Below are 16,039 nucleotides of genomic sequence, written 5' to 3'. Positions count from 1 at the left end.
GTTTGAGGGGGGGAAAAATCTATTGGAGTAGAAAACTTTCTGGCATTTAGGGACTTCAGCAGTGAAGGGGTGTGATTTTGTTGCTAAGCTACTTTGTCGGGGATATGTACTCAAGGGGCACAAGTGCAGAGAGTTCATCAGAGCACATTCTATTAAAATACACTTTTTTTTCATGTTATAAGATATTTTTTATATTTTCCATTTCTTTTATATTTTCGATTTTTTTTTTTTTTTTTTTTCTGGACAATGCCAGGGCATAGGTCTTGTTAGTTTTAAATGATTTTCTCTATGTATAATGAAATGTATAAAAAAATGCTTTAAACAATTTTTGTGCTTGTTAACAATTCTATTTTACTATTCAATGTATATCATTTGTTTCTTGCTTTCTTTTTAGTGAGAGCACACCTGAGGGACGCAGAGTGACCAAACTTGACCAGATTTTGTTAAATGGCAACAATATAACGATGGTAACATTTTTGCATTCATCGATTTTTTTTTTTGTTTGTTTTCTATGAAATGGTTTTTATGTCTTTTACATTAATTTGTTTAAATATTTGTTCCTATTTTTTCTGGTTTTCATTTTTGCGATGTAGATTAAATAAACATACGCTGATTTATTTGTTCTGAATCAAATTTAATATGAAAAAAGAAACGTGAGGTATGATATTGCATTTGTTTACTTTTGAATGTTTCCAACACGGAGCGAGCAATTATAAATCTTAAAATTGGACGATCCTTCTTACATTTCTCTATATGACATTGGTAAACAAAATTATGTTTCTCTTTCACGATAAAACCCGTATCTCAATTTCAATATATGTTAGGTATGTATATATATATTATTTGTATGTTTATATCTGCAGAATTTGGTGTATGTCCAAAATTTTCCCTATGTTTAAAAAAAAAAAACAGTGTTTGATGCCCATGACGGAAAGAAAACATGCTATTCCAAAAATCATGTAATTGATCAAGTAGTTTTATGTTTTTTGTTTTTTTTATAATAAAGATCATTTTTAAATAATTAATGAGAATTCATAGGCATCGTAACAAAAATCCAATTAGCCATAAAATTTTATTTTTTAAAGTAAAACAACTTGAACAATTCACATTATTTAGAGTTCAAAAATGCATCGAGAATGTAGAAAAATAAATTCTGGAGCACAAGAGGTCGCTCGTTTTAGTAGTACAACTCCTGTCTTTATAGCTCTTCAACTTTTTGAATTTAAAAAAAAAAAAAAAAAATAGAAGGCTTTACTTTTGGAATGACCCTCATACTTCAGTATATAAAATCAGAAGTAGCTTTTTTTTTTTTAATAAAAAAAATTAGAATTGTAGTCGCTTGATGTAAAATAGCAATAAACAATCTTTTGGATGAAACTAATTTTTATAAGTATAGACTTAGAACTGCACGCCTGTGGAACTCTGTTCCGTCTGCCTGCTTCCCACCTGACTACAACCTGGATGTCTTCAAGTCCAACGTAAGCAAATTCCTGATGAACCGCCCCCTTAAGTAGACATTTTTATTAAATCCCCACACTAATGTACTGTACATGCAATAACCCTTATCCCCGAGTGGCTTCCGGGCCTTGATAAGTGGTGATCACCTTGTAAAAAAAAAAAAAAAAAAAGTGTTCTAGTAAGCTGTCCGGCATTGCCCGGTCGTAAAATATGCTTAAATATGATGTTTTCATTAATGCAGATTTTGTATTTATTATTATACTAGCCTTGCTGCCCGGCGTTGCCCGGAGGTGTGTGTTGAGCAAAAAAAAAATAAAAAAAAGTGGTCGTAGGCAGGCAAGCTAACTCGTGACGTGAAGGCGGAAAAGAAAGTAAAAGAAAATCTGACGTCTTACCCCCTACTCCGTGATGCAACTGGAAATTAAACGTAGTTGATCAAAAAGATGACTTGCAGAAATGCTGTTGCTTTTAAACCTCCCACGAAGGTCATTTTTAATGTTTCTTTTGACGTTAATGCCTGAGTTATAAAGACATGTTAGCTGCAAGGATAAAAATTAAAACATGAACCAATACCTATTACGTTACGCATGCATATTCATAATGCCGTCGTTTGATCGTCACCTGGCAAATTCCATTTTTGTTTATTTTCACACTTTTGCGCCGATTTTCCCCCGGTTAAAACCCAAATGTAAAGTTTTGCATGGATTCGAATATTATTAAGTTTCATATCTGTAGACCAAAAACTCACAGGAGTTTAGTAGGCGACATTTTTTAAACAAATATATACACATACAGGGTGGCCGAAAAGTCCCAGGACACTAGCCGAAAAGTCCCAGGACACTTTATTTTTAATATTTTAATTCTGTTAAATATGATTGATTGCAGCTTTTGCTAGCGTATCAAGGAATTCTCTAAAAAAAATGGCACAAAGAACCTGGAGGCGAATGGAATTGTGCAAGAACAACGAGGGCCAACATACTGATCCCCTAGACCACTAAATTACTCTAGTTGTTTTCTGCTTTGTTTCTAATAAAGTTCTCTTTTTTTGTTGAATATATATATGTTTTCTGTGTGTTTCATTAAAAAATACTGTGTTTTATTAAAAATACATGTATAGTGTCCTGGGACTTTTCGGCCACCCTGTACATAAATACATATGGGAAGAGGTTTGTGTTTACTATGACTTTTTTTATGCAAATATAAATCATGTAGAATATCTGCATGAATATAATTACATGTAATACTTAACTAAAGAGGATCATCTCATGAGAAAACCAAAAAAACTAATAGGGAATTAAAATGAATGTTTAAAAGAATATGCAAATTAGCTATATATTTTTCAGATGAATGCAATTCCACAACCCATATATAACAAAGTTGTATTTTTTTTTTTTTTAAATAGAAACAAAAGTTTTTAATATGAATATCAATACACAAAAGAAAAAAAAAAGTTTATAGAAGTGTGTGTGTGTATATATATAGTTCATTGTTTTTTTTTTTGTTTTTTTTTACACAGTGATCACCACTTATCAAGGCCCGGAAGCCACTCAGGGATAAGGGTTATGTTTATGAATATTTGAATTTTATTTAATCCACGAGGGTAGCATGTTCTCATTCCACCAATCACAAGTTTCTTTCATGACTACGTACATCATAGATTTTTATTTTTGCCTTTAATACAGTAATTATCATTTCCTACACTGATAATTGTGTAAACATGAAATAGTTGTTTGTAGATAGAAAAGATTATAGCTCTCTCTCTCTCTCTCTCTATCTATCTATCTATATATATATATATATATATATATATATATATATACTCGTATATATAAAATCTGTACTCCTGTGTGTTTGTTTATGACGTCATAGTCTATGTTATGCGAATGTCACATATGACGTCATGTATGGGGTGTATATTAGTGATGGGACGATTCCAATATTTTTACTTATTCCATACTAAATTCCCAATTCTGATACAATTTCCGATTCTTTATAAATCTCTAAATATTTTACTATAGTTATTTTGTCCCGATTACTGTAAAAACACTTCTTAAAGATGCATGTATTTTCTCAAACGTAAAAAACACACCTGTGATGGGATGATTTAGAGATTTTAGTCTTACTGGAAGTCTAAATCAATAAATATGTATTATTTCATTATTACTACAAGAAGTGTAAGATGTTTTTATAAAAACAAAATAAAATAAAATAGATAATTAAAGGAATTGGTTTTGGCATCAGAAAATAGGCTCAGATTTTCTTGATACCGATTCCGATACCCCAAAAAATTGATTTTCTTCCGATTCCGATTAATCATCCCAACACTAGTGTGTGTGTATATATATATATATATATGTGTGTCTGTTTATGGGGAAATGTTTATTTATATTTCACCTTATATTTATACCACCCTTTAATTTATTAAGCTCAGTGTAACTTCAGCACATGTATAAATAAATGACAAGTCTGTATTCCAAATTTGAAGTTGCTGACAATTTTACTGTTTATTTCTTTTAAGTGCATTGAAATGCACAATTCTTGACAGCACTTGTTTTATAGCCCTAAATTGTTCATGTAATTATGTCAACAATTTTTTAATTTATTCTGCCCTTAACTCCTCAGTTAAGAATTGTGCATTTCAACGTACTTGAGGAAATAAATGGTAAGATGGTCAACATCTTGAAATTTGGAATATAGACTTTTGTCATTATATATATATGAGGGAAATTATACAAATCAACATTTACAAAATTTTTTGTTCAAAAACAACACAATATTTCCTCATTCAATGCAGCTTAAAAATTTTGACTTGAGAGGAAAATAGCAAAAAAGAATTTATAGACATTCTTTAACGTTCTTGGTTAGCACAAAAAAATTGAAAACTGTAAACTTCAAAAGAAAGCAATGTTCAAAGAAGTATAGAAATATAGAATAGGGTTAGCTATAAATATTCATGTTGATACTAGTGATGGGACGATTCCAAAATTTTTCCCAATTCCGATAGCAGTATAGGTTCCGGTTCTTTTACAATTTCCTAACATTTAATTAAAGATTCAGTGCTTTTTAAAAATGTTCAAATGACTATAAATTGCACACCCTGCGCCCCCCCCCCAAATTGCTCTATCCTTTATGGATTAATATAAATATAAATATAAATATATATATATATATATATATATTTGTGTTGATTAATCGGAATTGGGAAAATCTGAGCTTTTGGATTATCGGAATCGGGAAAATTTGAGACTATTTTCCGATGCCAAAACTGATTCCTTTAATTATCTATTTTATTTGATTTTTTTTTCTATAAAACATCTTCCACTTCTTGTAGTAATAATAAAATAATAAATATTTATTGATTTAAACTTTCAGTAAGACTAAAATCTCTAGATCACCTCCTCACAAGTGTGTTTTTACATTTGAGAAAATACATGCACATTTAAGATGCGTTCTTACAGTAATCAGGACAAAATAACACTTTTTATATTTAGAGATTTATAAAGAATCGGAATCAGTAATTGCATCAGACTCAGGAATTTCGTACGGAATCGGTAATTGTATCAGAATCGGGAAAAGTATTGGAATCGTCCCATCACTTATATATATATATATATATATATCTTACAGAATAATATGTAAGTAAATTTTTACAAAAAAAACAAAAAAAACCACAAATAAGTTTAACAAAAATAAAAAAACTTATTTACTCAATAAATATATACATACATGTCAATTAATTCCTATTTTAATCATAAAATTAAGATCAAAGGTATTTTTTTTGTGTCCATTAAACATGAAAGAAATTCTTTCCTTTATTTTTTATTATCAGTTATTATTAAGATTAGGCCTCCTCTTTGCTCATAAATTAAATTTGTGTACGTGATTATTTTAAATTTCTTTATTATACGTCATTTAGATTTAGCCTTCCTTTCTTTGTTCTCACACACTCTCAATTTTATACTCCTACAAATTTGGGGTTTTTGTGTATTGATATTCATATTAAAAATCCTTTTTTCTATTTAAGAAGAAAATATAACTTTCTTATATATGGGCTGTGCAATTGCAGTCACTAGCTAATTTGCATATTCTTTTAAACATTAATTTTAATTAATTCCCTATTAATTTTTTCTGTTTTCTTATGAGATGATCATCTTTAGTTAACTATTACGTGTAATTATATTCATGCAGATATTCTACATGATTTATACTTGTATAATATTTGCGTAAAAAGAATTTAGTAAACACAAACCTCTTAGGCAGATATTCTACATGATTTATACTTGCGTAATATTTGCGTAAAAAGGTTATAGTAAACGTAAACCTCTTTCTTGACGAACTGCAAGCATTTGTGCCCCCACAACGTGAACACCCTCGACAGACCCGACAGGCTGCAAAATCCCACCCCCACACTGTAGAAATCCCTAGATATAAAAGATCTTTCTACCCAGTAGTTTCTTCCCCAGAACCGCTAGACTTTGGAATTCCACTCCAGGTCCCTACTTCCCCAACTGCACTGACGTGCAGAAGTTCAAGTGCAACGTGAACCAACATCTTGCTGCCCAAATCCCTACATAGTACCCCAGTAGTTGTTGCCCCTGTTAGTAGCCCCCTACACCAAAGTGGCAATGTGCCTTGTATGGGGTGAAAATGTAATAAAAAATATATATATATATATATATATATATATATATATATATGTATGTGTATATATATTTGTTTAAAAAATTTTGCTTACCAAACTCCTGTGAGTTTTTAGTCACCAGACATGAAACTTAATATATAGGGTATTCAAACCCATGCAAAATTTTATTTGGATTTTAGTCTGGGAAACTCAGTGCAAAGGTGTGAAAATGTTTTAAAAATGGAATTTGTCAGGTGAAGGTTGAATGACGGCATTATAAATATGCATGTGTAACGTGATAGCTATTGGTTCATGTAGCAAATATGTCTTCATAGCTCAGGCATTAACATCAAAGGAAAAAGTAAATTGGAAGCCAAATGTTTTGGTTTTGATTCTTGGTGGTGGCGTGCAAGGAATTTTTTTTGTTCTTTTTTACTTTTTAAGTCATTATTATATATTGGGTCCAATATATATATATATATATATATATATATATATATATATATATATATATATACATAAGACAAAATGGCCGCACACGTTTTTGTATGTCCAGCAAAGGCTTCTTTTGCCAGGCTTCTTGGGATGGGGGGGGGGTACTATTTCTTAGAACTTTTTATATACTCCCTAGATTGTAATATCTACAATTTGTGAACAGATGTCATCTGTAGATTTATTTTGATTGACTTTTATAAAATTCTTGCTATTCCGGCCTCTCACGTGTTTGTGTTTTTCATATAAAAGTGATTCGCTGGCCTTTGTGGCCAGCATGTCTTGAAGGCAATCAGCTTTTATCACTGTGGGGAATACTCTTCATATCAGACAATTGCTATTTATTAAGATACTGCACCTCTTGGGAGGGGAGTTGGTTTTCCTCACCATTGTGGGAAACAAATACGGTGGTAAGCTGAAAGCTTAATTGGTTTACAGCCAAACTTAAGTGCGTGATTTCATTTCTTCATTCACTTAACTTTCACTTTCTGCATGTCAACTTTTCGATCGCTAAATTTCAACGATTTTCACTTCCTTCCCCTTCGTGGCCGAGCGGTAAAATGTAACGTTTTCTTTCACTTCTTTTCCGCCTTCGCGTCAAGGCTTTGGGTTCGAGCCTGCCTACCAACACTTTTTTTTTCTCAACACACACCTCTAAACACTGCTAGTATATATATATATATATATATATATATATATATATATATGTGTGTGTGTTGTAATGGCAAGCAATCTACGAAAGATTAATGCAAGCAACAGTAAACGTAGTCACTAGTTTTGTCTTCTCTATGCCAGCCTCTCGAACCAAAGTTTCTCAAGTCCTTTGCCACCCTTACTCAAGGCACGCCTCCATGCTGGTCTATCTTCGGCTAGCTCCTCCCACAGATTCACATCAATGCCAAGAGCGATATATATATATATATATATATATATATATATATATATATATATTCTGAAAGACAACATATAGAGACATATTCGATTTAAGAATTTATTGCTTGACAAAGGAATATATAGAAGGGGTTATTTTAATTTCCTTAATCAATGGATTTTCAACAATGGCTCATATCATCAGAGGAAATGGTCAGCTGTGAATGGGCGCTATTTTGCTTTTCAGTATAATTATTGAAAATAGTTTTTGAGTGGTTGTGGATAATTATGTGGAGAAAATTATACGAAAAGAGAAGTTGATACAACCTGGGTAGTCCATTATCGGAAGAAGTCCAATGTCATTCGGGGTTATAAATCCGGGTGGGCAGAAAATAGGCCCATGGGAGAAAGTGATATTCCCATATAGCGAAAGTGTACTGCTCCTTCTTGATATTTTAAAAAGTATACCAGGCAGTCTTATTCGTTGTTGCATTGATTGTATGTTATTTGCTTTGGTCCAAACTGACTTATCTCAACTAACCAAGTCACCTTTAAAACATACACTATAAATTAAAATAAGCCAACCTTAAACTCACTTATTTAAGTAACCCTCCAAACATTCCAGATTTTCACACCATGACGCATCTATTTCCACCTCCTCAACTCACCCATCCCCACAGCAATAAATTCTTAAATCGAATATATATCTCTATATGTTGTCTTTCAGAATTTAAAATTAAACCACGAAACTTATATATTGCTCTATTCTTAAATATTGGACTTTTCCTTTTTGGCTAGGATCTCCTTGAAAGATATATATATATATATATATATATATACACACACCTCCGCTAGTCTATATATATATATATATACAAAAAAAACAAAAGCAGCATGCACATTTTTGTATGTCCAGGAGGTTACTATGTCTTAGAACTTTTTATATACCATCTAAATCATAATATCTATGATTTGCAAACACACGTCATGCCTAGATTTATTTACATCGACTTTTATAAAATTCACGCTGTTCTGTTATGTCGCTTGTTGGTTTGGTTTTTTAGTATAAATAAAGTGAAACTAAATTGAAACGATGTATCTTCCTCAGTTTTCACGCTGGGGATGTCCAGAAAGCAAACCAGCTTTGATCAATATCAGACCATTGCTATTCATTTGGATACTCCTCATTTTTATGGGGAGCTGGTTTTCTACCCAACCTCTTGGGAAACAAAACCAAACCAAAAAAACTGCCTTGCAGCGAAAGTTAAGTGCGGAATTTCATTTCTCCTATGGCGTGATGTTTGACCTCATTAAATTTATGTACCTGTCACATAACTTTTTAATCGTTTAATTTCACCCATTCTTAGTTCCCTGCACGCTATTGACCTCTAGGCTTCAGGTTCGTGCCTACCTACCTACAAGAACTTTTTCTTTTACACTTCCAAACACCCGAGCAACGCCGGGTACCCCCGCTAGTGTATATATATATATATATATATATATAGAAGACAATGACAGCACGTGTTTTTCTATGTCCAGCAAAGCCTTTTTCCGCCAGGCTTCTTGGTTAGGGGGGGGGGGATTCTTTAGGACTTTTTATATACTCACTAGATTATAATATCTACAATTTGCGAAGGGATGTCATCTCTAGATTTATTTTAATCGACTTTTATAAAATTCACGATATTCCACCCTCTTGCGTATTTGTTCGTGTTTTTTGTATTAAAAGCGAAACTGAACTGAAAGCGAAGGTATCTTCTCTGCCTTTTGTGCTGGATGTCCAGAAAGCAATTAGCTTTGATCAATCTGGGTGAAACCCCTCATATCAGACAATTGCTATTCATTTGGACACTCCCTTTTTTATGGGAAGTTGGTTTTCCCCAACATTGTGGGGAAACAAATAAATGAAACAATGTGGGGGGAAACCCTTCATACAGAGACAATTGCTATGTATTTGACACAGAGTGCGCCCTTTTTGGGGAGCGTGTTTTCCCCCCGCATTAAAAAATGACCTTGTGTATAATTTGTTTTTGTGGGGAATCAAATAAATACCAACTGCCTGGCCTTCGGGCTAAGATTAAAGTGTAGTATCTGTTCTGATGCTTCACTTAAATTAAGTCTTTGGTCAATGTAGGGCAGACCCTTCATACTGAGGAATAACTATTATTATTTTTATTTGTTTACTTTTTTACTTTATTTTTTGATATTGCCAGAGTTTCCCCCTTTTTTGTTTTTTTTTAAGGGGAGCTGGTTTTTCACCCACATTAAAAACGACCTTGTGTCTAATTTGCTTTTGTGGGGAGCAAATGAATAAAACCGCCTGGCGTCTGGGCCGGGTAGTACCTGTTCTGTAATTGGTCTTTTGTCAATGTAGGGGAAACCCTTCATACTGAGACAGTTACTATTTATTTGGATACTGCCCCCCCCCTCTACATTAAAAACAACTTTGTGTCTAATTTGATTTCATGGGAGCTTTAAAAACAACACCATTTTTGCAAATTTGAACGCTTTAGACTTCCGGTCGCGTCATGAAGTAGTGGTAAGACGTAAAATTTTCGTTTACTTTCTTTTCCGCCTTCGTGTCACGGGTTCTAGTCTGCTTGCCTACTACCCTTTTTTTCCTTTTTTTTTTTTTTTTTTTTTTTTTTTTTTTTAACACACACCTCCAAACACCCGGGCAACGCCGGGTACCCAGGCTAGTATAATAATAAATACGAAATCAGCATTAATCAAAATATCATATTTAAGTACATTTTACAACCGGGCAATGCCATGCGGCCTGCTAGTATATGTGTGTGTGTCTGTCTGTGTGTGTGTGTGTGTGTGTATATATATATATATATATATATATATATATATATATATATATGAGAGAGAGAGAGAGATTTTGGCATCTTTACCATAATTAATCAGCATACAATAGTCTGTGATGTCTTTGTTGCCCCAGAATTTTCTCCCCTTGAAGATATACCAATTTTCCTTGGCTTTATTCTGATCAATGCTAGGAAGCGAACTGGACACGCGTATATTAAGTTTTAATACTTGTAGGGAGACATTTTGTAAATTTCCATTTTGTGTCCGCACACAGCTGGCATTTATATTCAAGTAATTTTTAATTATTTTTAAATATCATTTTTATTTACAACCTTTTAATTTAATGCATTGACATTAGTGTTTATAACAAGTAGTGATATTTAATTTGCATAAACATTTAAAAATTAGTTTGTTTGTTTTTTTTTTCGTTTTTTTAATTTTTTGTGTATTTATCAAACGTTGCCAAGGAGTTTCCTTTCATATTTGTTTCACTCATTGGACTATTTTTGCCTTTTTTTTTTTTTTTTATTAATTTGTAAGAAAATAAGGTGTTTGCGTTTCAAGTAAAAGAAAAAAAAACGTAATTACATGTCATGTCAAAATTAGTAAAAAAAATTATGAAAATAATAAAATAATTACGACCAAAAATAAAACTTACTGAATAATGTAGTTTTATTGCTTTCTTTGATTGCAACCAATTCTGTATGACAAACTGACTTATCTCCCTTGTTTCCAAATCAGGATTTCAAGAATAGCAATATTTTTTGTAAAAAATACTTTTAGCAGATCTTCTACTCGATCATTTTTAATAATTTTTAAAATTTTTACATAATGCATAATTACGTAACATTTTGCCTTTTATATGAAAAAATTTTGTAGTCGACAAATGGAGTTTTCAGATAAAAACAATGGTTTCTACTGATTTTTTTTTGTCAATTTTAATAAGTTACAATCGCAGCTTCCAAATTATACAGTTGGAATTACGTGAATATTACTGAATTATTTACAAAACCAACTTTAATCGTGTTAGCAGGTGAAAAATTGCAGCCATCTTGTTTAAATCGAAACAGAAAAATTATCTTCCTTTTGAACTCTCCTAAGTCTTACGATCATTTTCATCAAATTCTATTTTTTATTTCCTTTAATGAGTTTTCTATTTCCTCGATTTTCGTAATTTTTGGATAAAATCATCTTAAAAATACGAGGAATACGTACATACCATTGTTTCATGTGAAATTCAGTTTTACGATTTCCAAAATATTTTCCTAATAGCATAGAAGCACCAAAATGCTTTTTTTGCTATCCAATTATAATGCGCAAACATCAAAAATAATTATTCATTATGTAAAATTATTAACATACAGTCTATGTACAGCTTATATGTGATAAGTTTAAATTTTCTCTGATTTAAAAAAATATATATACTAGCATTTCAGCCTGGCGTTGCTCAGGTGTTTGGAGGTATATGTTGAGTAAAAAAAAAAAAAAAAAAAACGGTCAATTTTTTTTTAACTTTGACCCCTATTATGACCCCTTAACATTTATTGTTTTGGGCTCAAATCAAATTAAGTTAGATCCATGTCCAAGGAACCTATATCTAACATTTCAAGTGTTTAGACGCCAAATTGTCGGAGTTTGGTAGAGTTCTCAAAGGTCAAATCGTTGAACTTTGACCTCTTAACAGGCAAATTTCTGTTCGAAAACCGATCAAAGATTTTCTCAAATCTCAGTACCCTGTATATCAAATTTTAAGTCTGTAGACTTAAAATTGACAAATATTGCATAGGAAAATGTACACACACACACACACACACGTTCACTTTTCTAGATATATTAATAGATATATAGATTAAACAAAAATATATACGCATACATAAATATATATGGAAACAATTTTGTGTTTCCTGTAAACTATTTACGCAAATATTATGCAAGGATAAATCATGTAGAATATTTGCATGAATATAATTACACGTAATAGTTAACTAAAGATGATTATCTCATAAGAAAACGGAAAATCTAATAGGGGAATTTTAATTAATTAATTAATATATAATAGTTAACTAAAGATGATCATCCCATAAAAAAAAGCGAAAAAAAAAAACTAATAGGAAATAAAATTAAAATGAATGTTTAAAAGAATATGCAAATTAGCTAGATCTTTTGCAGATGAATGCAATTCCACAACCCATATATAAGAAAACTGTATTTTCTTTTTAAATAAATACAAAAGAGGGTTTTTAATATGAATATCAATACACACAGAAGAAAAACGAATTTATAGGAGTAGAGATAGATTATATAGAATGCTAGCAGATGTACTTGGCGTTGCCTGGTATTAAACGTAACATTAAATTCCTTTTGAAAAAAACAAAAAAAAAAAACTGAGACATGTGCCTGCGAGTATTCACTTCTTGTGCTGTTCTCTAGGATCACATCATTCCTCCTCATGTCTTAAGCAGTTCACCATGTGACTATGTGACACACTTTGGAGCATTTCAGATGATTGGCAGCGGATGATAGTCATACCAATATAATTTCTTACGGAAGATTTTTAGAGTTAGGTTGTTCAGTTTTCTCCTTCCAATGCGTTGCAGTCAGGATTGGGTTTCGACGTTTCTTGTCGATAAATTTCTGTTGAGAAGTTAGGATTGAGATATTCAAAGAGAACTGTTTTGCATGTTCAGAAAACCTATTTTGTTGCAATTTCAAGCATTTTCTTTCTTTTCTTTTTCAGTTGGTCCCAGGTAGTGAGGGTCCAGAGACATAGAAAATCATCCCTGTTTTTCATAGAAGTCAACAAAGAATGTCACTTTATTTTCCTTCATTTTCATATTAAAATTTATGTGAAACCTTAATGTTTTTTTTTTTGTATATATTTTTTTGATTTTCAAATGCGATTAAAAAAAAAAAAAAAAAAAAAAAATTCTTTGTGCCTTTTGACTAGGCACAAAGTGTAGTATCTGTTCTGATGCTTTATTCTGTCAGTCAGTGAAGAAAATTAGATTAGGGTAAATTTTTTTTAGTTCCACAATCTAGTGCCCCTTTTTTGGGGAATTGGATTTTCTTTACATTGTGTCTAACTTTGTCCTCATGGGAAGGGCAAGTAAATAGGAACATTTCAACAATTAAAATGGACCATAAACATTTTAGTTTAGTAAAATAGCTTCTTGTACTGAGAGGCCGCTTGTGATGTAGCTGGTTAAACAATAGTAGTTTCTTGTCAGCCAAAAAAAAAAAAACAAAACTCTCAGCACAAATTCGTTTGTTAGAAAAATATAAAATTTTATTTGTTGCTTCATGTGCATGCTTCAAGTGGTAGCTAAAGTGGGGCGCAGGAGGTGGCGGATTCGATGACGCCTCATGACTGCTGTCACTTTTTGACTGACTGCATTCTCTTCTGCCTCACTTGCTTATATTGACCTGTTCTCGAGCAGGTGTTTCAACTCTGACAACTGCAAGGTTAATTAGTTGATCTATTCACCTTCAGTGATGTCAGTTTTGGCAGATTTTCCATTATTACGCAGGGCTTTTAGTTTTAGACTGTCCTGCATGTGTGTGCAGTCTCAACATGCTCCATCATCGTCTTCTGTTTAATTTTTTACATGCTGGCATGCATTGGACGGCTTTAAAAAAAATTGACCTCCAAAGTAACTATATCTATGAACAGATAGATCTTTAATGATCCTTCTCTTAAGTCCATTTTTATCACTTCTTCCCATGTTTTCCTTGGCTTTTCTACTCTTCTGTATTCCTTTCTGATTTTTAAGGTCATCAAGATTAAGCCTGTTTTTAACACTCCCGTTAAACCGCTATCGTATCATTTTCATACAATTCTCTCCGTACAATGCATGTCCTTAAGCAACAAGTTTTTTAAATTGCTGTAATATGCAAATATAACATAGGAATTTAATATTAATTTTTTTTTTTTTTTACAATAATTTTTTTTTTTTTTTTACTCTAGGATTTAAGTGTGAAGCCACAATTTAACCACAGTTCAATAAATCATCTTTTCTTGTATATAAAATATTGCCAGCTTTTCCCCTATTTCTTGGACCGTAATAGCTTTGTTAATGAAAAATACATAAAACTGTACTGTCAATTTTAGCATATATTGGCCTGTGTTCTTAAAACAAAAATTTAATTTCCAATCAATTTCATCGTAGTTCATGTAATTCGATAAACAGTTTTTTGATTTGCTTACTAATATGGAGGGAGGGAGAGAAACTAAACCCTTCAACAGTTCCAAGTCTTTTCTTGCCACCAATGACAATGAAAAAATCTGATTCATTAATTTTACAAATTTCACCACAAGTATCCTTCCTTTTAATGATTTCCCTCAGTTACCGCCCTCCCCTCACAGCCGCAAGTGTTAGGAAATTAAAAAAAAGTGAAGAGTAAGAAATATGACAAAAGAAAGGAAATAAAATAAGTTGGTTGTTGGTAAAAGTGTCAGTTAAATAATTCAGTTCTACCATAACCGATCATTAGTATTACCTTATCCTTGACTGGACTCCAAGCCTTGATAAGCGGTTCTATAGTCATGATATCATCTTCCCAGGTATTACTTCCTCCTCTGGGTGGAGTAATGTGTTGTACTGAGACCATACTACCAGGCACTACCTCCTTTGGGAGGAGTTAATATGGTATGTTTGTTCATACCATCCTCCCAGGCATTATCACAACCTTTTGAAGGCGGCCAATCTAGTATGTTTGTTTAAACATGATTCCAGTCTATATTTTCACAGTATACCGAAAACAGACTTCAGTGTTGCTAGTATACATCGGAAAGTAGGTGTAATATTCCAATCTTCATAACTATAGACATGTCCAAAAGAATATAGATGTTGCTGAAATATGTTTATAACAAGCTGAGCATGCAGAGTCCTTCTCCACGAGTGAAAAATTTACTTTCACCATGACTAATGTTTGTGCAAAAATTTGAAAAAACAAAAACAAGGCATAGTTATTGGGAAAAATGCTAACGGATGAACGATTTGGAGTAATTTTACTCCTATAATGGCCTGGGGAAGAGGGAAGCAACCAGAATTATCCTGGAAAATCCATTTTGGAAAAATGTTTGTGCAAAATTAAAAAAAAAAACAAAAAAAAACAAAAACAAACTCAAAGCGTGGTCATTACAAAAAATACAAATGGGAGTAAATTACTAGGTCCAAGCCCTCCTTTGTGGAGGGAACCAATTAATCTTTTGCTCTTTTTTTTTTTTTTAAGTGCTAATAGGTTAAGTCAATATCTCAAAAGAAGATTGCTTGAATTTTATATTTGTTTTCAGTTTTTCAAGTTTTTTTTTTTTTTTTTTCATGAGGTAATCTCACTTTCAATATTTATGTATAAAAAAACCTTTTGTGTATTTAAGTGGATATCTAAACAGTAAAAACACTTAAGTAATTACACATTGTTAGATTTAGAAATTCCAAAATTTACAGAAAATTATGGAGTAGAAAATAATTATAAGAAAAAAAAAATTATCGAATAGTTTTAGTGGTTTAGTCTTTTCTGTATGACAAACTGACTTCTCATTTTTTTTTTTTTTTTTTTTTTTTCAAATTAGAAAATGGATTTTTTTTTTTTTTTTTTTTTACTAAATTCAACATGACACATCTGTATGTAATAGTGTTTCTACTTAAATTTTTTTTTTTAGATATCCACTTATAATGCACCAGGACCAAAACCTTTTCGTCGGCATACAATACCAAGGGAGGTAATCCCATGGTAAATATCTTAAATGAACATCAATAACAACTTCTCCCTAAAATCCAGAGC

At 31.8% G+C, this 16,039-nt stretch overlaps 1 protein-coding gene across 1 annotated transcript in view; it reads left to right on the top strand.

The window, feature by feature from the left end:
* LOC145248296 (U6 snRNA-associated Sm-like protein LSm5) overlaps nucleotides 1-13,113 on the top strand; it is a 166,070-nt gene extending 152,957 nt beyond the window's left edge. Inside the window, exons 4-5 of the mRNA XM_080110174.1 lie at nucleotides 395-467; nucleotides 12,993-13,113. Coding sequence (XP_079966300.1) covers nucleotides 395-467; nucleotides 12,993-13,025 — 106 coding nt within the window. The 3' untranslated portion in view covers nucleotides 13,026-13,113. The remainder of the gene's footprint in view (nucleotides 1-394; nucleotides 468-12,992) is intronic.
* The last annotated feature ends 2,926 nt before the right edge of the window (nucleotides 13,114-16,039 follow it).

The sequence above is a fragment of the Euprymna scolopes genome, chromosome 26 (assembly GCF_053919585.1).
Source record: "Euprymna scolopes isolate OS-2025 chromosome 26, ASM5391958v1, whole genome shotgun sequence".
Taxonomy (NCBI): domain Eukaryota; kingdom Metazoa; phylum Mollusca; class Cephalopoda; order Sepiida; family Sepiolidae; genus Euprymna; species Euprymna scolopes.
Note: the sequence above shows the minus strand (reverse complement) of the source record. Positions and strands in the feature narration are given on the sequence as shown.